This window comes from Anthonomus grandis, chromosome 5 (assembly GCF_022605725.1).
Source record: "Anthonomus grandis grandis chromosome 5, icAntGran1.3, whole genome shotgun sequence".
NCBI lineage: Eukaryota > Metazoa > Arthropoda > Insecta > Coleoptera > Curculionidae > Anthonomus > Anthonomus grandis.
This window is the reverse complement of record NC_065550.1, coordinates 27113026-27138974: the sequence shown is the minus strand read 5'-3', so window position 1 is coordinate 27138974 and position 25949 is coordinate 27113026. Positions and strand designations below refer to the sequence as shown.

Genomic DNA, 25949 nt, shown 5'->3' with positions numbered 1-25949 from the left:
CAAACCTCCATGCAGAAATGATTTTTTGTTTTCCAAGGCACCTGTGATTTTTTTACCAAAAATTAATAAACCAATTTTGTACAGTGGCATGCAATAAAACGGTATTTATTTTTTTTTGTCGAAAACGAAGTGAGATACGAAAAAAATACTAGAGGCGAAAAAGTTGTATTTTTAAATGCTTAATCAAATAACAAATATTAAAGTTGGAAAAAAAGGCAGTGGCATTCATTTTTTTGCCAATAATATTTGCTAAAATGTCCCCCGGGACGCGACTGGACCTTATAATTTTAATCTAATTAGGGCTAAATTAGCCTCTTGATACAACAGGTAATACTGCCAAATTTGCTTACTGCCGGCGAAGAAAAATTAAATTATTTATCATACAGATATCACTGTTTCTTTCCTATATCACAGAGGGAGAGGGGATAAAATGATGCTGTTTCGCTCACATTGTTTTAACCATTCCAGAAAAGCACATTTTCCAGAAGATCTAGAAAGAAATAAATAAATCAGGGGAAGATATATAAAAAAGGACTAAGGTCTATTAAAAAATTACTATTAAAAATGAAGGTTCATATAGGTATCACATTCCTATATCGCAAAGGGAGGCTTCTACCAATCCATTTGTATGAATAATCGCGTTTGAAACAAACTTACATAAACAAAAAACGCGATTATTCGGAAACCTCTAGACAAAAAGCAACAAAGTACTACACTGAAAAGAAAATTGAACGCCGTTTAAAACGGTATAATATGTTACTGGCTCCCATTCCCCTTGGAGATTCTAAGGGTGACACCTAAGGATGGAAACAAGAATGTTAAAAATATTAAATTTGTGGGTGTAAGTATCCCCCTTACATATAAAATTGACTTGTGTTGCCGATTTTTTTACTGCAAGAAAGTTATTAAGTGGGAAGTTTTTAAATTGATATATAAGGTAATATTTAATTGGTGCACACAAAAAGCTTTTTCCAATAAAACCTAATTATTAATTAATTTCCTTTCCTTCTATTTTTTTTTATTATAAAAGTCCAATAGTTATCATTTTTAACCTTAGTTTCCTTACCGAAAAGGTATGCTTTCAGCAATTACCTCAAATGGATAACTATCGGAGCTCGCAGAGGCCGAGCCCCCAGCCGTCCCCGACGCTCGGCGGCCGACACTCCGCCCCGTGCAGCCCTGGGGAGCCCAGCCCCATAGCAAACGATTACCATATCCATAACCAAAGTATTCAGTTTCAGCAGCATTTTGAACAACTGACTGTCGTAAGTATACGTCAGATATTATCTACTCTCGTTCAAGTCAGCTTTTTAACTTGTCCAGAAATATAGTAGATTCTTGTTTATATACACTCCCGGTCAACGAAGGTCTTGGGTGCGGAGTTCCATGTAATAACTTGTATAAGTCACAAGTTAAAAGATAACTAAAGCGTTTCTTCTCTGTTGCTTAACATTATGATTAGTTCATGAATTTGTATTGCACGTTGAGTCCGTAAAATGAGTTAGCATACTTGTGTCAAACCTCGCGGATCTGATCTGGCTGTCGGTTGGTGTAGCAAGGAGTGTTAAGTTGGGAACGCCTTCCGAAGTGAGGGGATACCGACTTTTTGAATATCATCATCAAATGCATCAGCAAAATTACAACAAAATAACATTGCATTGTTTAGCGAAATAGAAGGATTAATTACATCAAGAGTTTTTGCAAAAAATAATGTACCAAAAAAATTTATAATAATATTTACTCAATAAATGCCCAATTCGTGAGGAAAGTAAAACAAAGCGACAATCTATGATGGAAATTAGTTAAAAATCAAGAGCAGACAAAAATTTGAAAAAACTTAAGAATGAGGACACAATTTAAGAAACGAAGATAATTGAAGCTGGTAAACACACATAAAAAATATGGAGAATTTTAAATGAATATGTATAAAATGAAAAAAAAATCTAATCAAAAAAGTAATTAAAGAGTAACATGAAATAGCGGAGGTGTTTATTACACATTTCTCATAAATTGGTAAAAATCCTTGTTCAAATATAAACCCTGTCGTAGATAATAGTTTTTTAAAGAAGAAGAAATTAAAAAGATTCTATATGTTAAACCAGCAAACAGAGAAGAAATATGAAACTTTGTACATGATTTGAAAAGTCTGAGTTCTCCAGGAAAGGAACATCGCCTTGATGTTATTTATAATAAATATGTTAGTATTGTGAATAACATAAATAAAGTCCTCAAATTCAGCCCAACAAGATATAACAGAAAAAGTAATAAAGAAAGAAATGACTTATTTAAAAAAAAAAAGATTTTAATTTTGACCCTTACCAATATGGGTTTAAATAAAACATCAGTACCTTACGAGCAACAGCAGACTTACTTGAATACATATCAGGTGAAATTGATAAAAATAAATATGTGTTAACCATATTCATAGATTTACAAAAAGCTTTTGACACTGTTGATATAGACATTTTGCTCAATGGACTATATATAATGGGATTTAGAGGAATTGCTCACAAATTATTAACACTGTACGCAAAAAATCGAAAACATTACACACAAATAAATAAACTAAAAAGTGCAAATAAAAAGTGTTGAGTTTGCCCAGGGTTCAGTGCTTGGGCCTTTAGAATATTTACTTTATATTCGAAATGTTAAATATTTGGGTGTTAATAATGGTTTAAATAATGATTTTGAACTGTTTTATAGATGGCTGTGTTGTAAAAGTATAAATACAAGTTAAACTGTATATATGATTTTATAAAGAATATGAACCAAATTGTGATATAAACTTGTACATTAACAATGTGAAACTGACTAAAGTTCCAGAATATAATCACTTATCTCACAAACTTAGTAATTAGAAAAATAGTTCCAAAAGCTGTATGGAAAGTTTAAATAATAAGTCAAGACTTTTACTTTACAATATTTTTTTCCTTCCCTATATTAGATACTTAATTCCATGCTGAGGAAATCTTCCAGGATACCAATTAAATAAACTTCAAAGAACTGAAAATGAAACTGTTAAGATCATACTTCAATTAGATTATTATAAACCAACTGAAAAAGTGTACAACGCAACCAAAATATGGACTCTAGAAAAACTTTAAACAAGTGAAGTTTATTTTTTATATCAACAATAAAAACCTAAAAACTAATTTAAATATATCACGAGTGAAGAAGCGCCATAATCACAATTTAAGAGACAACAATGACTTAGTAGAAATAAATACTCAATGACTTACATTACAAAGATCTCCCTTATGTAGTAGTATTAAAACATAAAATAGTGTGCCGAAGACTGTAGTGGAAGCAAGAACAAGTAATGAAGCAACTTTGTCATTACCTTAAGATTTATTTGCAAAAAAATCATTGATATGTTTATATATAAAGACAGAGTAAAGGGATGCACACATGTACGGCGACTAAACTAAATATGACAACGCCTTATGAACCATTTATTCGTTTAAAGTAGGTTTTACTATATTTACGTCACTGGCTTATTCTCCATATTTACGGACTCTCGGGCATTTCGACACCCAAGGAAGAAATTTGCCGGGCGTGTATATTTAGGTTCTACAAAAGTCCAGGTTATTGTCATCTTATTGCCAATTGTGAACGTTTCCTGTGTTTATATTTGTTGAAATATACTTTCGTGTCAAATAATATGCTTTTCTACAAGAAATACTGTACCAAAAATTGTTACAGGTGCATTCGAAATCAATACATAACTGTAAAATGAGTTTGTTCGATATTTTAGTAAGTCACAAATTACTTTAACCCAATTGCGACCCGATATGACTCGACTTTCGGTGGCGTTCCCACTACAGTTAGATACCAGAGCATCCCATATTTTAACGCGAGTTCATGTTAAGTACGAGAATTATTATTAATATAAATATATTTAAGTTCGCATAGGGCGCTTATACCTATGTTTTGATTTATTCCTATACTATTTGCTATTTTATTCCTTGACTAGATTGATTGGGTTTAACCCATTCGGGACGGGCCGATTTATCGCGCGCCTCTGTCTAGGACGGCATCAGGAAACCAACGGGTAGGGACGGGTGCCGTACTATAACGACACATGCGCTTTATGGTGGATGGACGTGGAAGTGGTTACATTTCGGGGTTTATTATATACACTGGTTCAACAACTATAATGGATCAGAAAACGGAAAGTTTGGAAAAATCTGGACAGATTGTTGATACCCTAATGAAAGAATACTATAATAAAAAACATATTTCGTATGTAGATAACTGGTACACCAGTCCAGAATTATATGAGTACTTAGTGACGCAAGAAACCAGAGGAACTGGAACTATGAAAGCCACCAGAAAGGGGATGCCAGAGTTTCGTAAGCCCATAAAAAAAGGAGAAGTTGAGAGTGCATCCACTGAAAACATGTTAGCCCTGAAGTGGCATGATAAGAAATTTGTGCACATGTTAACTTCAGTATCAAAGCCATGCCTCAAGGAAACCGGAAAACTCAATCGTAAAACTGGTGATCGTGTTTTGAAACCTCAGTGCATGTTAGAATATAATTTAAAGATGGGAGCAGTTGACAAAATAGACATGCAAATTAGTTTTGTTGATTGTGCTAGAAAATCATTGAAGTGGTAAAGGAAACTGTTTTTCCATTTAATGGACTTGTGCTTGTATAATGCCTATATTTTATTTTAAGTCCAAACAGGAAATAAACCATCGTTTTCAGACTTTCGATTGCAAGTTGTGGCTCAAATATTCGAAAAATATCCCATTTCTACGAAAAAAACGAGGCGCACCTGGTAGTGTTGATAATCGAGCTCGACTAATTGAAAGGCATTTTCCAAGCCCCGTTCCACCAACTGCAGCTCAAGGATCGAGAAGATGCCATGTTTGTGCCACCACACAGCTTCGAAAGAAAAAACGCTCAGATACCCGCCTCATGTGTAAAGAATGCAATATTGCACTTTGTGTGCACCCTTGTTTTGAACAGTATCACACTCTTAAAAAGTTTTTGAAAACTATATTTGTTATTTGTATTTTCGTTCGTTTGTGTTTTTAGTTTGTTCTTTGTATTTTCTATATAAGAAATTAACTTTTGTTTTTTGATATTTACGAGTTCCAGAATTAAAAAAATGTGAATTACAAAAGCCTTTTACTTGCCCCTAAAAATAAAAAAATGCCGTACCTGTACGTCAGTCGTCCTGCTACTAATTAGTTTTCTAACTGCCGTACCGGTACGGCAGCAGTCTTTCAAATAGGATATAACTGACGTACATCTACGGCATTAGGCCAAGTGTGATGTATAATGCAGCAGTACATGTACGGCACCAGTCCAGAAAAAAATTAAAAACCCTAAAATGTGTACGGCAGTCGTCCCAAGCTATTGCATACAAGGTAGTACATGTACGGCATCAGGCCATCAATGTCCGCTTTGAAAAACGTACCCGTACGTCAACCGTCCTGAATGGGTTAAGTATGATTTTGCGTTTGTACATCACACGAAATATGTTAAAGTCAGTTATGCTTATTCAAAAACGATAGTAGACATCCGTGCGGTTTGTCTCCAGTCACTTTTCCCAGGCCAGAATACCATCCGTGCGGTTTTTTTGAGACCGTTTTCTCGAGGTCACAGAGGGTTTTAGCAGATTTTTGCATCTGAACTAGAGTAATTTGTGGGTATATGTTTAAAACCTTAGAGTGATTAACAAGAGAGTATATTCCTCAAATTGCCTGGGAAATGCTCACAACTGGCAACAAAATGGCGAAGAAAAATTAAGAAGTATATAAATAATAGGCAATTTTAGGTTTGGCCTAAATACCCAAATAATTTAACAAAAAAAATTTCAAACGCGACCCAATTCAAGCCACTTGTACACAAGTATGAGACTGCTTGAAATACTCGCTTTAATAATTGAAATCGATAGAAAATGAACATAAAAAGTGTAAAGTCTTGCAAAACTGCCTATTATTTTATAAAAAAATTTAGAAATTTAATTTAAAATTCAAGCTTAATAGGAAGTCCAGAGGTGGATCCACTTCTAGATTTCCTTTAAAAAATAAAACTATATGTTTCTTAAAAAGTGGGAAAATATTCGTCTCGGTTTCAACAAACAGTTCTAAAAACTGTTCAATATTGTTTAGGTCTGATGATGTCTAATTAGCCGATATGTATTTTCCCATTTAAAAAGTTTTGCTTGCTTTGAGAATATGGACAACATTTTTTCAAATGAAATCAATTTCAAATCGGCACCAATTATTAGAAACTTCCATGACGTTTTATCACCAACACATTGTAGATTAACGCTAATGCTTTACTTAACTATTTTCGCTAACAGGGAGTGGTAAGTCTCGTTTGCTGTAACCCTATTCTAGCGCACACAACCGATTAATGTATTCCATTTTCATGAAAATCAAATTATTCATCCGAAGCATTTGTCATCTGTTTTATTTTTTTCGTAGCATCAGTGGAACGACACTTGCGATAGCATCAAATTTAACGGCCAAGTACTAAATGTTTTATGTCATCAGGAACTTTTCTATATAAATTTTCACGCTTTATGTATAAGAGTTCCAAAATCATGATTAATATGTGGCTCGAATCATTTCACCTTTTTAGAACTATTATTGCATCGAAATAACAGTGTTTGTACTCTAGAAAACTGGTTTCATGTCATGAAATACGCCCCTTATAGGCATTGTGCTGTTATTTGAAACGTTTTTAATAATAATGACAAAATGATATTTTAAGAGAGAAGCGATATGATCTATTTGATTATGAATGCAAATTGTTCAAGGAAAAACTTTTACTATCATTTCCTCTTTATCAAAAATTATTTTTTATACGACTATTATGAAATATAAGCGTTCCGATAAAGGGATGGCTTCATTCAGTAATCAGTGCGATAATAATATTCACTGTCGCACTTGTTTTGGAATGGATACCTGTAATTTGATAATTGTGAATTCTTTGGACAGTCTGTATGGTTAAAAATTAACAAATAATATTAAAATGTTGAAACTTGTGCTATAACGTGTGTGCATGTTGTGTTGGTAGGACTGGGCTCAGCTAGTTGCCAGCCTAATGGAGTCGGGCTGTACGTGGACCGCGCAACTAGAGGTACTAACCTTTATAACAACTCTTTGTTCATCTTTTTATATTATTTATAAAATGTCCCGATACTGTATTGAATCAATCTTTAAATTAATAAACTTCTGTCGCTTTGGATGGCTTCACTTAGTTTTAAATTTGTTGCAAAGACTATAGCGGGATAAGTATGTCGAATAGACCTCCAAACAAAATTTTATTTTATACGACATTATTATCCTACTAGAGCTTACTTACTACCGTATTGACGGCATAATGCTTTCGTTAATTTTTGCATTTATGTTTAGTTTTTTATCCAATGGTTTCATTTAACAGCCCAACTGACTTGATTTGGCTAAAGTGCATGTCGCTTACTCATACATAACATTTTAATTATAACCATATTTGAAGAAGCATTGTAGAACAGAACTAAATGCTACCTCAAATGGACACTGTAAATATTCCAGTAGTGTAGCACTCTTGCCATTTATCACTTCAACTGTAAATGTTTCCACACGGTTTGTATTACATCTAATGGTATATTTCGTTGTCTTAGTCTGATCCTCCGATAAGCCAGATGAGTTACGCCACGGACCAATCAGGGGCCGGCAGTCCACAGCAACAGCAGCAACAGATGACGCATTCGCAGCCCATCCAAGGTCTCCCACCCGACGGAAAGTCGGATCCGGGTTATTATAGTACGTCGCCGTCCCAGCAGCATCCCCTCGTCTATCCCTCTACGTCACCGGGGTTGCACAATACCTCGCCGAATACTCCCACGAGTTTGCCTGAAATTATTTTGACAGGTCAGTTGAGTCTATTCAGATTTTTGATTGAAGGAATAACTTGCACGTATTTATTTCTAAAGAAAAGATTCATTTACGAGGAAATAGCAGCGTCAGATTCGTTGGATTTTATTGCAAGATTGCCAATAGAAGGTTGACAACAGTGATGTAAAATAGGTTAGGACTCGTTACAAAGCAAGCGTTACTATGCGATCACTAAAAGTAACGAAGTATGGAGTAATATTTAAGAAAACTCTAACAGAATATCTGCCATCATTATTGGCTTCTACCCTTATATTTATTACTTTCATACTTTTAACAGAAATCAATCTGCTGACTTACTGGAACTTAGTCCGCGGTTCACACTATCTACACCCACTTTTTCAAGGCATAATCAAGGAAAACTCTTGGAAGCTTGGAACAGCGGGTGTGGGTGGTAAATTATTGAGTTGGATTCGCAGCTACCTACTAGATAGAACTCAAATTGTAAAGATCTATGGTTTTATGCTCTAGTGTTTCTTAAGGATTATATTTGGGATCCCTTCTTTTTAATCTTTTTATGACCACAATATTCCAGATTCTTATGTTTTGTAGATGACCTAAAATGTTTTCTAGACGTCTCCTCAATTACTGCTTGTGTCAGTCAGACCTTTACAGACTGAAAGAGTGAATTGAATCATGCATTGAATGCTACAGCATTTGATATGCACTGTGCAATACACCCCTGTGAAATGTGACAACAATTAGGGATCTTGAAGCTCTATTCAACTGCTCCTAATTTTATAGAAAAGTCGTTATTCATTTACAGGGGAACTCCCAGTTTCAGATTTCTCGGAGTTAATCGTAGGATTGCCATGGTTGCCTTAAAGTTTTTACTTTACTTCTTGCAGTAAAAATTGTAGTTTTGCTAAAACTTTTTCACTCTAAAGAGCACTAACAATAAATAAAACCTAAAAAATCTATTAAAATCTTAATTAAGGTTTATCAATAACGTCGGCGTCTGTCGTTTGCCTACCTCAAAGGCGATAATCACATGATAGGCAACCAACATAACTAAGTTTAGTAAAAATAGTGTGGTTAAGCGGAACATAATTTTTTATAATGGTTTTTTTCATTGTTATTGGAAAACTATGTAGCAAAAACACAATTTTCAGAAAATCCAGACAGTAGTTTATAAATGAAATGGTGTTATAGAAAAAAAGTGAAAAACTTCAATTTTTCATACTGGTACCAGAGGTTCGAGTTTCCTGGATGAATGTACTTCATATAATATATATCCTAAAACCGGCCGTCTGCCGGGTCCTAGCGGTCAACATCAAAAATGACAACTTGTCAAAAAGACAAAAATCTAGTTTTAGTTTCCTTATTAGTACATGTCTTTAAAAACTTCTGCAGACAGTCAACAACAAATTGCAGACGCTCTATGGAAGATATTGAGCTCGGTCCGCGTCAACTGCCTGGCAAAAGACTAAAATTTCATCTACTCCTTAGAATAAGAACACAATGACTCTAGAGCCTAAAGGAAGGAAAAAGTGACCTCAATTGCCTGGCATAAGAACGAAATGGCTCTCAAGAACCTAAATGAAGGAAAAACTGCCTGGAAGAAGCTCAAAATTTCGTCGAATTCTTGAAATAAATACAAAATGGATCTCAAGAACCTAAAGAAAGGAAAAACTAACATCAATTGCCTGGAAGAAGACAACAATTTCTTTTACTCGTTGGAGTCAATACAAAATAAGTCTCAGGAATTGAAAAACTTCTCGAAAAATGAAAAGACTTACGTCAACTGCCTTGAACAACCTAAAAATTTCATCGACTTTTTGTAATAAGAACGAGGTGGCTCTCAAGAGCCTAAAGGATAAAAGATATTAAGCGCGATGAACGAGCAAATTTATATGAAGGAAGTACGCAGTTTTTAATTTAAGGATCTGAACAACAGTATCTGTCAGATTTTTTGAAAGCAACGCAAAACGACAATTTTTAACAAACCTTGATTTAATTTTTCTGTGATTTTTGGCAAAATGATAGAAAGAGAGAGAAACTATTGATACCTTTAAGTGTTTCCAGGAAGAATCTGACAATAAAATAAGAAAGCATTTGTCAAAAATTTAAGGAAATACTAATGTGGCAGTTCAAGATGCTAACACTGACATACTTATTATTGTATTAAGAAGTCTACACGTCAATCTGACATTAAAATTTTCTTTGACATTATGAAAGTGGCTGAAGTTAATTTTCTCCGGAAAATGTCAGTTTAAGGTACCTTTTTTTAAACATAATTAAATAAAAAATATTTTCGATTTATTTGGTCAAAGATTCATTGGCGAACCGACCTTCATAAAGTAGGGGAAGGTAGTGAAAGTATGATAGTAGTTATCTTACCACGTTTCTGTGACACATGCCACCCACATCTGAAGAAGTGGATGGTATTTGTTCTTGAGCTGTGCTGTAGAGGTCATGCAGATCTGAAGAAGACACATGTCGTCGACAGAAGTGCCCTTTAGGTGTAGCCGAAGAAGTGATGAGACACGCTGATGAGTTCTTTAGATAATTACTTTTTTGGCAATTAGTCATAACTTCTTCTTCTTCTTCTTACTACTTCTTCAGCGTTGCATCATCACTTCTTCGGCTACACCTAAAGGGCACTTCTTTCGACGACATGTGTCTTCTTCAGATCTGCATGACCTCTACAGCACAGCTCAAGAACAAATACCATCCACTTCTTCAGATGTATTATTTGATTTTCTGATAGTAAAGTATGTTATTTGATTTTCCTTCTCTACGATCAACGAGGGTCGAACACTAGTTACTTGAGGGAGAATATGAGAACCGCAGTCTTTTAGATTTGTTCTTACAAGTTGATTGCCGCGTCTCACAGTAAAGTTGCCCAAGCGAGTATGCATTATTTAAGAAATTATCATCGGGCATTTGTTTTAACTAAAAGTACGTTAGTATTTGTCTGGTTTCTAAAGAACTATTTGTAATCTTGGCAACCTCGCTTATATGACTCGAGATATAGAAGCCTCAAAACCGATGTATCGATCTGTTTCACTGCCACCGCCATTGAAGTGACATCCCGACTCAATATAAAAATATAGTCCACGTTTTTCGCATCGAAAATTTAGTTTTATTCATACACAAGTTAAGAGAAAACATCCTTAGTCAATTGGTTTAATCAGTATTAATTAATTGCTATTAGTATAATAGTTGATATTTAATTTTAATGAGATGTTAAAAACTATTGACCGTCTCTTTTTAACTTGCTACTTTATACCTTCAATTTTAAGAAATTATTGTCAAGCATTTGTCGATCAGCTTAAAGTTTGTTAGTATTAATTAATTACTCATAATTTACTAATTAATTTAGTAAAATTAGTATGAGGCGTCATTTTAATAAAAAACTACTACGTTACTAAAATTATATGACACGGTGTAATTTTGCTAGCAGAATCGAAAAGTACATTAAATTTACTAGAAAAAACCCGATTTTCTAAGTAACAGTTACCAAGATCGCTGGATCGGCATCGGTAGTTTGTTCCTATGGCCTCCTAGATTTCCCGATCTAAAAGTGTTAGACTATTACTTATGGGGAAGAAATAAAGACATCGTGTACAAAACACTACCCACAACAAAAGAAGATATTATAGAGCGTATTCAAAATGCTCTAAATTTTATTCCTCAAGCGGAAATTGAAACAGCCGTTACTGTTTGTGGGGAAAAAATTGAGCACTGTACTTTATAAAATGGTGGACACTGGTAACATTTGCAAAGTTTTTTTTTGTTAAACTGTTTGTTCTTGTTCTTTGATTATAACCGAAAAAGTTTAAATGAAATTATTTCTTTATTACAACAACTTCTTTGATATCTAGATAAACTATGAAGTGCCAAGTAAACGAAACCCAATAATTATTATTGCCAAGTGACATACCCTTATTATGCGTCAAAAATTATTCTTTTGGTAATAAATTGAAAAGATAAAAAACCGACTGCGGTTTTCAGTTTTTTTCAGATTTTGTGATCAAAATTATACTGTGGAATTTAAATTTTGTGGACCAATTAAATTAATAGTTTTTAATTTAAATGACGCCTCCTACCATTTTTACTAAAAACTTTCGCGTACTACTGGATACAATATTCAAAAGTACTTAAATTTCACTTTTAAACAAGCCCAAATTGAACAAAATCCGATGTCATCTAAATCAAAATGATAGAAAATATTCCAAGGTTTCTAATTATGTTAAAAAAAGATACGTTAAGCTGACATTTTCCGGAAAAAATTAAAATTGTAATTTTTGATTGACCCTCCAATTACGCCCCCCTAGTAGCCAAACTTCGAACTTAAAATAATTGCTAACTTTTTCTCTTGGCCACTTTTATATTGTGAAAAAAAATCCAATGTCATAATCTGTATATATGAAGTACTTTTATCCAAGAAACTCGAACCTTTTGTACCCGATTGGGTGGGTAACTTATTTGCTTCTCGGCCATAGGTTTGTTATGGCTTGACAGCTGATTTAAATTGATTTTTTTACTTTCAGATTTTTCAGCAGGCCAAGATATTACACGGCTAGACACACCTGAATTTTTGACAGACGACCAACTAAGAGAAGGTTTGGGCTCCCTAGACTTCGCCGAACTACAAATGCTTGGCGGCATGTCCGAGATCGTCGAGGACTACAGGTCATAACACAGGTGAGTCGCCGTTTGCCGACCGAATTTCTGGATTAATCCTCAGTTGATCCCTAGGGACTCACCTTCGTCGGTCTAAGTCGAACGTCAACCCGTAACCAAGACGTGTTGTCCAGTGCGCTCCACCACCCCTCCCACACATAACGCATTTTCTTAAAAAAAAAAACAAAACGTTTGAACGATCTTTTTTCTGATATCATTAAATTAATCTGGACTTACTAAGTGTGATTGTTAGATTTAGTGTCATTCGTTGCCAACTGGTTTTTAGGGTGAAGTAACACGAATCGATGTGCAGGGTGGTTAGTAATTGAGTGCCGATACTACGGTATAAAATTGTCGGTACTTCATTATTAAACAGCCTGTATAAAAGTACATTATATCGCTGTGCTGTGCGTGTTGGCTCTAGAATGTGTTTTAGCGCATAAGTCCGGGAATGGGGTTATGCTTCATTGTGGTAGGAAGAATTATGTTGATTGAAAGAGGCTTATCAGTAAGTTTGTACGGGGTGTTTTAGCATAAGATATATAAGGGAGATATAAGGAAGAGGAGTTTAAATGTCTTAAACTTAATAACTTCTGAGGGGTGTAAATATTTTGAGTGGAAAAACAGTTTTCTTTCATCATAACTTTGATGCCTGACCAGTCGAATAATATCGACAGTAGAATCTGCAAAAGGTAGTTCTAAATTTCGTTCAGGCTTTGGAAGTCTTTTTTTTCGTTCTTCCAGGTTGTTGGTCTCATTCGACTCCCTAAATTAATTTTTTATGTATTTTAGGCATTTAAAGTTTTTTCTATTTTATTCCAAGTATCTGTAGCATATTATTTTTCACAGGAAATCTTAATTTGATTGAAAGCACGCTCTTGCAGTCATATTTTAATTTATTCCATGTTATTTTTTTTATTGTATAAACGAAACATTATTTTCAGTTAATGGAAGTTATAAAAGGTGTGGTCAAATTCCGAAACGTTATGAAAAAATTACTCTCAATTTCTGCATAAAATTTAAATTGTCCTCAATTGCCTGATATAAATTAAAAAATTACTTCAAAGTAAATTTGTTTTAAGGGAAATTCATTTCACTCAATAAAATGATTTATAGATATGCTTTAAAACAATTATAAAGCAGCTAATTAACAAATTGTGCATAACACAATATAGTTATATAAGATTGTTTTATAAATGGTTTATACCAGATTATTTATTGCATTATATAAATATTTTATTAAACTGTCGCATAGTTATCTATAAAACTTTGTTATAAAATAAGGTTTCTTAGACAGAATTATTTTTATTAAAGCCATTAAATAATATTTTATTGTTCAATAAGCTCTTAATATAACTTTGTATAATAATTATAATTAATATAACACTTTAGTTGGCTTGAAGATATTCTAAAAACAGATTGGTATTGTTACATAAAAAATTACCTCTATTTCCTGGAATAAAATAAAAAATTACTTTAAATGTTTAGAAAGATATGAAAAATTTATTTCACTGCCACGAAAATAATGATTTTTTTCCAGGTTCATAAAATATATAAAAAAATTAACATCTCTGGATAACGTAAGAAATGACGTTAAATTAATTTTGATATATCGATGGTTAAACTCTAACAAGTCGTATCCCCAGGTTAGCTAATTTTACAGGAGACGCAAAAAATGACATTCCTCAGAAATTTCGTAAAAAATATCGAAATTGTATGAATAGAAATTATCCTTAATCTGTTCGGATATATTCAGATCATTTTATTATTTTTTGAGCAACTTGGTATTTTACAGGGTGGGATACGATAGATTAGAACTTTCGATTTGTGGGTTACGTCTTTTTGTGTTTTATTTGGAGTGGTTTACGACTTTTTCACTTTTGTGGTTTTCATGATTGTGTGGATTAGGATATAAATCAAACTATAAATAATTATTATTGCAGGTATCTTTTAAGCTTTATTAATGAGCAGTGTATGGCAAGTTGTCGTAAAAACTATGGACATCTAAATTTAGCACAGTTTTTAGTTCTTGTAAATGCTTCCATTTGGTATGTTTGATTGGGAGACGTTCAGGAAACAAGGGTTTAAATGTATGATCTTTGGGTAGTGGAGGAAATTTAGCACGTTGAGGCAAAATTTTGTATTCGTCTTCGTAGTTTATTTTATAGTGAATACTTCCGTCCGGTAAATATTTAAGACACCTTAAATCTGACAAAGTTAGGTCGCTTTTGATTTTTCCCGGCCGTATAGAGTCAAATCGAATGAGATTCTTATTGTCATATTAAAAAAAAAAAATCATGCGAGAGATACTTTTCGTTAAGTGGGAAAAGGTTTTTTCGAGCTTCTTTTATAATTTGTCCATACTGCGATGGCAGGGTAATATCATGACCTTTTAAAATCCTTTCCACAACTGCATGGGTGGAGTCGCACTCCATTTGTGTATGTCCCTTTTCAAGGTACTTTTGCTCTATAGAAATTTCATGTTTGGTTGAAAAGAAGCTCAAAGCATTTGATAATACAGTGTTGGGGTTTTGATAACCACAGCCAACCGAAAATATTATTATGTTCTTTTTTTCGGCCAAACAATGTTCTTCAAGATGGTGTATAATGCAGGAAGTGAATACAGATGCTTGTAAGTCACCTTCAGACTCATTCCATACATAATTGGTGCACTGATGCGTCGCTAAGTTGTAAATTGTAAATATGTGTACTTATAATCTGGTCTTGTAATACACTTTGCTGGCCTGAATAACAGGGCATAACATAACGGACTGTACATTTATGGTAAAGACATAATGCATCCCATTGACAGCTTCTTTTTTATCATTAGTTTTTTCCTCCTGAGCAAGGGTTTTCTTTTTCAAATGATTTTGGTATTCCTCTTCAGTTAGTTGCTTAGATTTGTATTGTAGACAAGTGTCACACTGATCTTTTTTGGGTTTGTGTAGTGCTAAATTTTTACTCTCAAAAACTGTGTTAAAAGTCGTAATGGAAACTGGTTTTTTTCGTCATTTTTACATTTCTGTTTATAAATTTCATAGACTTTCATTTTTGTCATAAAGGGATGTTCAAAATACAGCTTTTTGGAATCCTTGTGGTAATAGTGTGATTTTAATTTTGGTAGAAGGTCAAAGAATGATTTTAGATGATTTACTTGTTCACCAGGTTTCTCAAAAAAATCAGAGCGACTTCGTTTAACACTTTTTCTTTGATTCCCAATATCTTCTCTTTCTACTAAGCCATGATTTTCACTTGTAGGTACCCAGTTCTGTTCCATTTTTTCGTTTAAGCCTAGAGTTTCCAAAAACATTTTTTTACATACCTGAAGGTCCTTGCCTTCTAGAGGGCCCCTGAACATAACATCTCTTTTTTTGGCTGATATAAAACCAAATTAATTACGTACACCTTTTTCTGTTCCCAAGTCATTTCCCAGAATAACTTAAATATTTCTTTACGTTTTGCAGAAGTTAACTTTTCGCAGTTTCTTTTTGAGGACTTTTTACAGAAAGCCTCATTTTCACAGCCATTTTTTATTTTTCGCGATGTTCTTAAAATGTTTTGATGTACAGTCCCATTGTTACGGGAGTACCCCAAGTATTCTTTTCCCAACATTCTTTGTTTTTTGCTTTTATTCTTTTCCCATTCCTCAGGTGCTGCTACTTTTCGTCTAACTCTTTTTTTTTGTCCCTTTCTTGTTACTGCAATTACTGGCTTGGCTGAACCACTGGCTCAGCTAAAGATCGCACACTGTCAGATTGGCGATCTGAGTCTACTTCGTAGTCTGGGTCATCTTTATTCAACGAATCATTAATTTTTGAATGCTCTTCAGGATGCTCGTTGTGATTTAATTCAGAGTTTTCTTCAGGAGCAGGAACTAAAAATAATATTTTGTGTTATTTTGCGTACATAATTACTGTATTTGCATTGCAAAATATTTAAAAATTATACCTGTATAATCATTTTAAGAACCAATCATTGCGACTTCGCTATTGTTGTTATGGCAACTACCATAAATGGTATTTTCCGCCATTGTCTCATTTAGTTCAGGAAATAATAGTTCACTTTGGAAAACATCTGAAAAATATAGGTAATTTAATTTAAAATGTAGACGCTCACTTTTTATACGTTCATAAAGTAAGTAATAACATCAAGTTAAATGGTATTAAAATTTTATGCAGGTAGAAAATGTTACAAATTAAAGACGTACCTGAATCATTCTGGCTGCCAATCGTCGCCATTGCATCTTCCATGCAATCAAGACCGAGATCCAGACTCACCAGTCCTTCGTCTACAACTACTTCGCATTCGTATTCTACGTTGTTTTATAGGTTTTGCAGGAATACTGCTTCTAACATCTTTCTACCTCGACTACCCATCTAATAAGAAGTTGACTATAGTTTATCTTATAATTTTGATTGATAATTACGCAAATTATCAATCAATAGTCCTAAATTAAATTATGTTACTTCTTAAATTAAGTTATTTTGGCTGTATAAACCCAACATAAAAAGAAAAAAAGAAAATTACCCTAGTTCAAAATAGTCGGATAATCAAATTTTACGTTTTAGACAAATAATTCTAATATGTCGTATAAGCAACGCTGCAAACATTACCTTTATTTCATAAGATTTTATTATTAAATCATTTATATTTAATTATTTTCAAGATAACTAATTATTTTTAGACATAAATTGCACAGTTTTAAGGCAAAAAACTTACATTTTAAGAGTTTTTCAACCAAAAAAATCACAGAAACATCTCCCACGAGGATATTGCAGGATACGACAAGTTGCTTTTACCTATTCAACCAATGATGATACGACAATATTTAAAATTTGAATTCCTCAATTCCTATTGGTTAGTGGTTTACGAGCTTTTAGAATTAGGTGGAAAATGTTGTATTGCGTAAAACACTAAAACCTGAAAAAGTGTGGTTTACAACCTGTTAGAATTTAGCCATCGATATCTGAATAATAAAACAACGGTAAAAGAACAGAACCCTGAGTAACGCTGGATAAAAGTCGGATTTTCTCTAATTATTTATTATTACTACTGCCTTTTTAACATAATTACTGATTAAATATCAAATCTGTAAGAGAAGTAAATGTGTGGACAATACTTGTTTTTAAGTGGCAAATAAAAAACAAGTCTTGGTAACGGTACCAAAGGCATTTGAATAGTCTAAAATCATTGTTGAGTTTAGTTTATGATCTGTAGTAGAAATAATGATGTATGTTTCCTAAAACCACATTCCAAAATCTCCAGACTATGTTCCATTGCAAATAAGTAAATTTGTTCATCTAAGGTTGATGGATTTTTTACTGTTGCCAGTAGTTGACATAGAGAGGTTTTAATATTATCTTTAGCCTAAAAAACCACAGTGGTTAAAAACATCAATAGAGTATATGTTTAATTTCATAGAAATATTTTGGAAGTTATCAAAGTTATGATGAAAAAATAGTAACACCCTGTAACTCTAAAGTTAAGCGGTCTAAGAAATTAATACTTTTCTTCTTACAATCTTCTAGGGATTCACACCTGGAAATCTTAGCATGTTTCACATTAAATAAACTAGTGGAAACCTGTTTGGGGTGGAAAAAAATGCCTTCTGGTCACTTACTACTCGTGGTAATTTTTTTTAGATCTGAACCAAAAGAAAAACCCTGATTCCTTATAGGTTAGATAGTCGTAGAAAGTCAAATATCCCAGCCGCAAATTCTGAACATATCGAATTATGAATAACTTACTGCCAACAGAAAATTTAGAAGGTATCCTAATTTCTGAATTATTTAGGACCAATATAAGCATAGTATTTACCGTCCATTATTTGATTTTCTAACATTGGTCAATTTTTATAACTAGGGTAATATAGAAAATAATTTTAGTCCTACTGAGGATACTACAATTTAACTACTTTTTTAAATAAATCACGGTAAATTAGATGTAAGCGATTCTCACGACGCATAACTGCCATAACTCCTTGTATTTGGCACGTTCTCTGCATTAGAAGATAACGCGTTTATTCATTGAAATACCCTTTATACATTTAAGTTTTATATAAGTATTTTTCTCTATAGATCTGCTTAAATATATATTTTTTTCTGGAAACTTTCATAGTAAAATCATTGTTTAAAGCCACATGGCGTACAGGAAAATCGTTTTTTAGAACCAATCATATGCATGGTTTAAGTTTAGGGTAAGGACGATCCTGGGTTATAAAGCCCATAGGTAATGGTGGATTTTTTTTTAAAAACAGTCTTGTTGGGTTTAATTGGATTAGGTATGGGTTATATCGAATGTTTTAATGGTTATTTTATTTTAAACAGTGGGTTCAGCAGATGGTTTTACTGGAAAAATCTTCTTTTTTCCCTTTTCACTACCCAGTTTGCTGACTGCACATGTTCTATGAAATTCGTCACTAAAAAATCATCATCAGATCATGGACAGACAAGCACTGTACTTAAAAAAAAAATTAGACACACAAATGACAGATCAGGGTCGTATTTTGCCACGAGTGACGATAAATACCGCTGAAAATCATTTCACTGATAAGTCGTCTAAGCAACATAATTTTTCTTAGGGTTGCCATAAACTTTACTGTCAAATTTTAAGGGTTGATTTTTGTTTACCCTTAAAAATTTCTCGATAAAGTTTCTAGCTACCCCTAAATTTCTCTGTAAATATAGTATAAACTATTTGTCGTCTCTCACAATTTCATCGTAGATTTTAACGGGAATCTTGACGTCATGCTAGGGAAAAAACAATTAATTATCGAAGACTGAAGGATAGTCTTTAATCGACTGTTAAGGGTAAGACAGTTTTTTTACATATTGGCAACAATTTTCATAATTAAGGACTTACAAGCTCAATGGAGATGTTGTATTAGAAAACCTTAGACCTAGTTTCAAGTACAATATAATAATTCAAACGGGTCTAAGATGATAAGCTTAACCCTAACTTTTATTCCCAAATCAAGAGGTGGTTTTGAGGATTAATTTCAGCATTTAAAATACGATGATTAGAATTTAATTAATTTGTGGGTCACCTAAATAAGATGGACACTGGACTGTCTCGACCATTATTGCACAAAAAGTTCCACTATAGTTGCCAATATTTAAAAAACATAACGGGAAGTTAGGAAATAACATATTATAATGATAAAATGAAAATTACTTTACCAAAATGTTAATAGATTGGTTACATTTTTTATATATTGTATAGATGTAATAATTTAGGAGACGTAAATTTATAAGAAATTGTTAAATTTTTGTTGGCCTTTGAAACTGTTTTTTATTGTTTGACTATGGGTACTTTTACTTTTTCTGTGAGTAACAGATTTACAGAACTTGAGTCTACTATTGGGGAAAGTTTTGTGAGACACTCAATGTTAACATTTAAATGTAAACAGTGTTTTACTTTTTCAAAAATTGGCTAAAATGGGGTCTATCCAGCAAATTTTATGCTGCTATTGAGAACTTTATTTTTTAACTTTATAATAATTTTTTGACTGTTTAGTGCAAATTTTACGATTAGTTTTTGAGGTATTTGGCTTTAAAGTCGAAAATCACCTACACCCTCTTCTTCTGTAAGTTTTATGTTTATTTCTGTTTCTGTAAATGCGAAGTAATAGGACAAAAAAATTACCTTAGGTTTGGATTCAGAACAACTTTTGCCACATATTTCACGAAAATCTATCGACTACTTTTAAAAATATTGATTTTTGAAGTTGTCTGAAAAAAAACCCCAAATTTGGATTTTAAATCTATCAAAAACATACTATTACATGATTTTTCTCAACAGTAGGCCCAAGGTTATTTTCCGTTAAAGGAAATAACGATTTCTGTTGTTAAAAATATTGTATAAAAAACCATATTATACACTACATACGAAACTTTTATGTGTTCTTCTGAAAGAAGTAAAAAAACCACATTATATCGATGTTGACACTATATTACCTAATATGTAATAGTAAAGAAAGTTTGTTGTTGTGGGATCAAAATATTTAAAAAATAAAAAAGATATTCTTCAGGAAGTAGCCTCATGACTGAACTATTTAAAAAAAAAGCATCTAAAATAATTGATTTTGTAAAAATTGTGTATTTTTATATTTGTTTGTATACATTGTATATTCTGTATAAGGTTTAGTTAAATACAAGTGCAATACGAATTTTTTATTTTAAGTTTTTTTTTTATTAATATTATTTGTCAAAAAGTCAATATTTGAAACGATTTAAATATATTTTGTTCTTCCAAGCTCGGATGGGTTTTTGAATTTTTCTTACTCGGTTTTTAAGGTATTTATTATGTGCCAACAGTATTAAAAGATGTGATAGAATGATAGTAGAGGTTGGTACAAGTACTTAAGCAGGGTAAGTATATTTAAGTTTAAAAATTAAAACGATTTTATGTAAAAAACAATAAATTTCAATATAATTTTGTTAGAAGGGTCCTGGTGTATGAGAAATAGCGTTATTTATAATTTAATAACTATTTCAGAGCTGTGCACAAATCTTAAAGGTAGCTTTCCAATTGTATATTTTTCTCACTTATTTTACATATTCTCTTCTCAATTCAACATTAGCGCGAATGTTTATAATAATTATTAAAAGCAGTTTACTCGCACTCATGCCTAAAGCAAAAATTATATTCAATTAAATCAAATAAATAAAGTTTATTTCACAATGTTCAAAATAAGTATTACAATTCGATTACAATGAAACAAACAGTTAACACACTGAGGCAACAAAAAATGCCGCCCGTTAGTGCTTTAGTAGACGAATCCAATTATAATTTTCTATTTAAGAGTATAAAACTCAATTTTTCACAACAGTGAAAAATGAATAACCATAATAATATGAAGATTTTTTTTACAAAATAATTCTTAAATGAACGTTTCTATATCCTAAAGCTTTACCTACTTTAATCCTCGTGAATATGATCTCTAGAAAGAAAACAGAAAAATCTTGTCTGCTTATTTGAAATAACCACAGCTTCAATTTATATTTCGTAAACAAAATCCTTCAAGTTATTAAGCAGAGTATTAAAAATCTTGGCGCCAAATGTTTTTTGGATTTGTGCTTTATTTCTTTTTTTGTTAAAAACTACCATATGGTTTTTCTTACCTAAAATGATTTTTAGACCCCAATTTTTAATTAATTCGAGATTGCTTAAGACATTTTGCTTTACGGCTACCCAACCTACAAAACCGTCTGAAATGATTTTTTTTTCAGTGATTTTAATATACTAGGACTAGAATTGTCATAAAATTACATTTTTATTACGTATTTTTGCTCATTACAACAATTCATTATGACCCAAAGATCAAGGGGTTTAAAATGGGGATTCACGTCAAAAAAGAACTGAGAGCCCGAGGAAGGGAAAAACCGTACCACAATTTTTTTTTGCATTTACCATTTTTTCTGCACACTGGCATAAACACGATAAGGCGGCTGATATTATCGAAAGTCACCCTGAATAAGCACATAACTACTTATTAACTACTTGTTTGATGAAATCTTCATCAACCCTTAAGGTGATCTACTTACGTGTATAGATTTCAACCCCCTTTTTTTCTGTGTATAACCACTTTATAATTTAAAATGCTGTTTTCGTTTGTAGCTAAAATTTGATTCGCATAAACAGGAGGAATTCAAGAGATACAAAGCAATAGAACGAAATAAATTTGAAATGAATGAGTCGTCACAAATTTCGACTTTTTACGGAGTGTTTATAAATTTGCCATTAAATTAATAGTTAAAAAAATTAGTCAAAAAGCCATCAAGCCATACAAAGACACAGACCACATCTTTTATGCTTCCAACTTATTATGATCTTTCATAATATTCAGGTTTGAGGTAAAAAAATTGACAAAATTTTTCAATTTTTAGTTTAAGTCTATACCGGTATTGGTTCTATAGCCTATATGTATATACTGCTTATATGATTCTTGCTTTAATTTTTGTAGTCAATAGTGTTTCAGTAGCCTGTATTTATAAAACTGAAGCATTTACTCTGAAGTAAAAGGTAGAAGTAAAAGGTTTTGCTCTAATTCGTATTCATAATCTCCTCTCTTCCTTGCAAGCAAATGCTTCGGGAAAATAAAGTCAAAAGGTACAGAGATTAGCGATTTCGACAAGACATGACTTGCAACGTGCAGTCAACGCGTATGTGGTCTGTAACTGATGGGGTTGATCTTATTTGTTTCATAATCAAAAACAGTTCGCACGTCAAATTAATGTAAAGAAGATCCATCTAACTTATTTGTGCAGCTATTTTAAAGTAAATAAAATATTTAAAATGTCTGACACCGATAGTGAACAGGAAGTTACCGAAGATGCCCCTATATAACGAGATGATGTTTATCGCTGAAAAAGCTGAAATCTCAAGTTCCAGCGATGAAAAAAAAGAAAACTGCTGCATTAACTGATATCGTTAAGGAATACGTTACTTTATTTGGCAAGGAGATGGATATTAAAGCTTTTATGAAAAAAGTGAACAATATGAAAACGCGACTGAAAAATAAAACTGACAAAAATAAAACAGGGAACAAGCCCATTCGTCTTTTGCCCTGGGAGAAAGTTATGTTAAATGCTATGGATGCGGACATAAATCCTGTACTAAGTCGGGTACCAGGTGAGAACTAGATTCAGGTCTTTATTATTACCTTGTAGGTACTTATCATGCATGTATATTTTTATTAGGGGCTCTTGCAATTGGCGTGGCAAGTCAACCTTCTTTACCTACTTCAAAGGATGACATTATGGTGGAAAACGATGCTCATCAGATGATTATGCCTCAAGTAGTAGCTAACAAAAAGCGATCCTACACATCGGTTGAAGAGGTTGCTGCAAAAAAAATTCCTGCGAAGCTTACCTTTGCTTCGGGCAAACAAGAGTCTGACGAGACGAGGCAGTTAACGACAACCCAGCTTCAACAATTAGTTTTAGTTGAACAACTGAAAGTTGCTCGTCTCCAACAACAATATTACTCTGCCAAGCTAAAAAATTTAAACGAGGCATCAAACGAAAAAGCCCCGCAAGAGTATGTTGTTGGAGATAATATTTACCAAAACATGTAAAAATAGACGTATATGTAATATATATCATTTATAACAAAAAGTATTTTCTTGTACGTAAATGCACCACATTAGCCATAACTAACACAATACTGCGACTAATCAACCAAAGATCACTTAAGCCCTTAAAAATAGATTTTATTGAATGAAATGCACAAATTTTAAGATGCAGGCTCTAAGATTCCCTGGCCAACTAATGACAAAATGAGAAAAGTTGCTGTAACCTATATTCGTTTATTTAGAAGCAAATCCTTTAGTTTTTAAGCAAATGCTTCTTTTTATAAATAAGAAAAAGTTAACACCTTTTACTTTGCAGAACCGCGACCTTTTCCTTCACTTTTTTTATGCATATACTTTGAAGGAATTGCTTTATTTTTTGAAAGCAAAAGGTAAAACTTTTTTTTATAAATATGGACTATTATGTAGTTCGCTTCATGCTTGTATTTGGCTACTTGTTTATTGACTGTATGGATATTGCTTATGAAATGCTTAATTTTTTTTGCTTAATTATGTGTAATGAATATTTAAGAAAGGCTATATTTTTTTATTTACTTATTTACAATATATCGATCTTTGACCACTTTTTGGGTTTCTACCGCGTTTTATTTCTCAATTATCAGCAAATTTTAGCTACAGGCGATAGTAACATTTCATTAAGATTCTTCATGGTATTTGATTTTGAGACGAGTTAGCATGTGAAAAAATGAATAAAACATCGATTTTTTGCAATTTTTTCAGCGTACCGCATTTTATTTTCCAACTGTTTTCAACCTCTTTTCAAATAGTTATTGCATTTAATTTCTTAATAAAAACCGGAATCTTCTTGTGGCTCTGAGACTCTGAAGAAGGAAAAAACCGCATCACCGAAACACCGGTTAAAATTCAGTTTCATTATGGTAATAATTCCTTATAAAAAATCGCAAAATACCCTGTATAATTAAATTGTCCTCGTTTTCCCACTTTTCTTCCTACACTACACATCCTTTGTAGTTATAATATTTTTTTAAATATTTTCTTATGTGACTGTCAATTAAATTATCGCTTCTCTTATTTTTTAGCATCCTGAGGGTAGTCTTGTGGAATTGCCGAAACGTCGATGTCAACTAAAAACGTGATTGTTGACTCTAATCACCTAACCAGAGAAATTGGAGAAATCAAAATTAATAGTGTTTGACTAAAACAAGTTGCACACATAAAGTATAAATTCCTACTCTAGTTACTCATTCTGTGAAGCATTCAACAGTATTTAGACTTGTTTCACTTTAAAAAAAAGGAGTCGCTGGATCTTTTCTTAATTTTGTTTTAGACCCTGTCATGTTTGACCATTATACAGGACCACCCTGTCATCGGCAAAACTTATTGTCTATCTCATTTGTTTATTTATATGTGTTCCATCTCTTAACTACTTGTTTCATATCAGTATCGTTTATTCACTCTATGCCATGTATCCCACATTGTTTTAATTTCTTTAAAGGAATTAATTATAATTTTTTTTTACTGAAATGATTTACTGTATCGAACGCTTTTGTCAGGTCCACAAATATACTCTGGTATTATTTTGATTTATTGCTTTATATGGATCTGATGTAAGTTAAACAATGGCATCCTTGGTTGACTCGATTTTCGATTTCGGTTTTCGATCAAGTCAAATTAATTTGGGGATAAGATATAAAATTTTTGGAGAGATTTTAAAATTCTATGTTTGTTTAAGAATCTTCTTAACAATTTTTGAAATACATGAGATTAGTGAAACAGGTTTTCAAGTTATTTACATCCCTATTTTCAGGACAATTGGAAAAACACCCATCATAAAACATAAGTTTTTAATTTTGTAAAGTATGTATTTAGAAATTTGCTTCAGTGTTTCGGATTGTAGGTCGTCTTGCCCTGGAGCTTTATTATTTTTTGGACTTATTATGTTTTCAACTTCATAGATATCAGTTAAAAATAAAAACATAGAATACTCTTCAAAATGGCTTTCATCGAAGTCATCCACCGCATGAAATCCAGAGGCAAGCATCAATCCTTTTTCGCTGAAAAACCTATTAAAATAGTTTGAATTTTCCGCATTTGTCGTAACAGTTTCTCTGTTTTCCGTCTTTATGATGTTTATAGGTTTTTTCTTGGGACGACTTGTACCACATAAGTTATTTCTAGTTTTCCATAGTCCCCAGACTTGCATTTCTATATTTATTTATTGCCAAAGCTAGGTAATTTTTTATGGGTCGATTTATCAAATTTTTGCAACGTTGATATTCAGGCCTAACGTCTTGGAGATTTGGCTGTTGAATACATTGTTTATACACATTATTCTTATGGTTTTTATCCCTTAGTATCGACCCAAGGTTGTTT

At 32.5% G+C, this 25949-nt stretch overlaps 1 protein-coding gene across 5 annotated transcripts in view; it reads left to right on the top strand.

Annotated features, from left to right (window-relative positions):
- LOC126735912 (CREB-regulated transcription coactivator 1-like) overlaps nt 1-20781 on the top strand; it is a 65247-nt gene extending 44466 nt beyond the window's left edge. For 3 of the 5 annotated variants that reach the window (XM_050440033.1, XM_050440034.1, XM_050440031.1), the window contains 4 exons: nt 1074-1265; nt 7624-7873; nt 12391-12544; nt 12599-20781. In XM_050440033.1, coding sequence (XP_050295990.1) covers nt 1074-1265; nt 7624-7873; nt 12391-12539 — 591 coding nt within the window. In that variant the 3' untranslated portion in view covers nt 12540-12544; nt 12599-20781. The remainder of the gene's footprint in view (nt 1-1073; nt 1266-7623; nt 7874-12390; nt 12545-12598) is intronic. The other 2 variants (XM_050440036.1, XM_050440032.1) reach the window with 1 other exon arrangement.
- The last annotated feature ends 5168 nt before the right edge of the window (nt 20782-25949 follow it).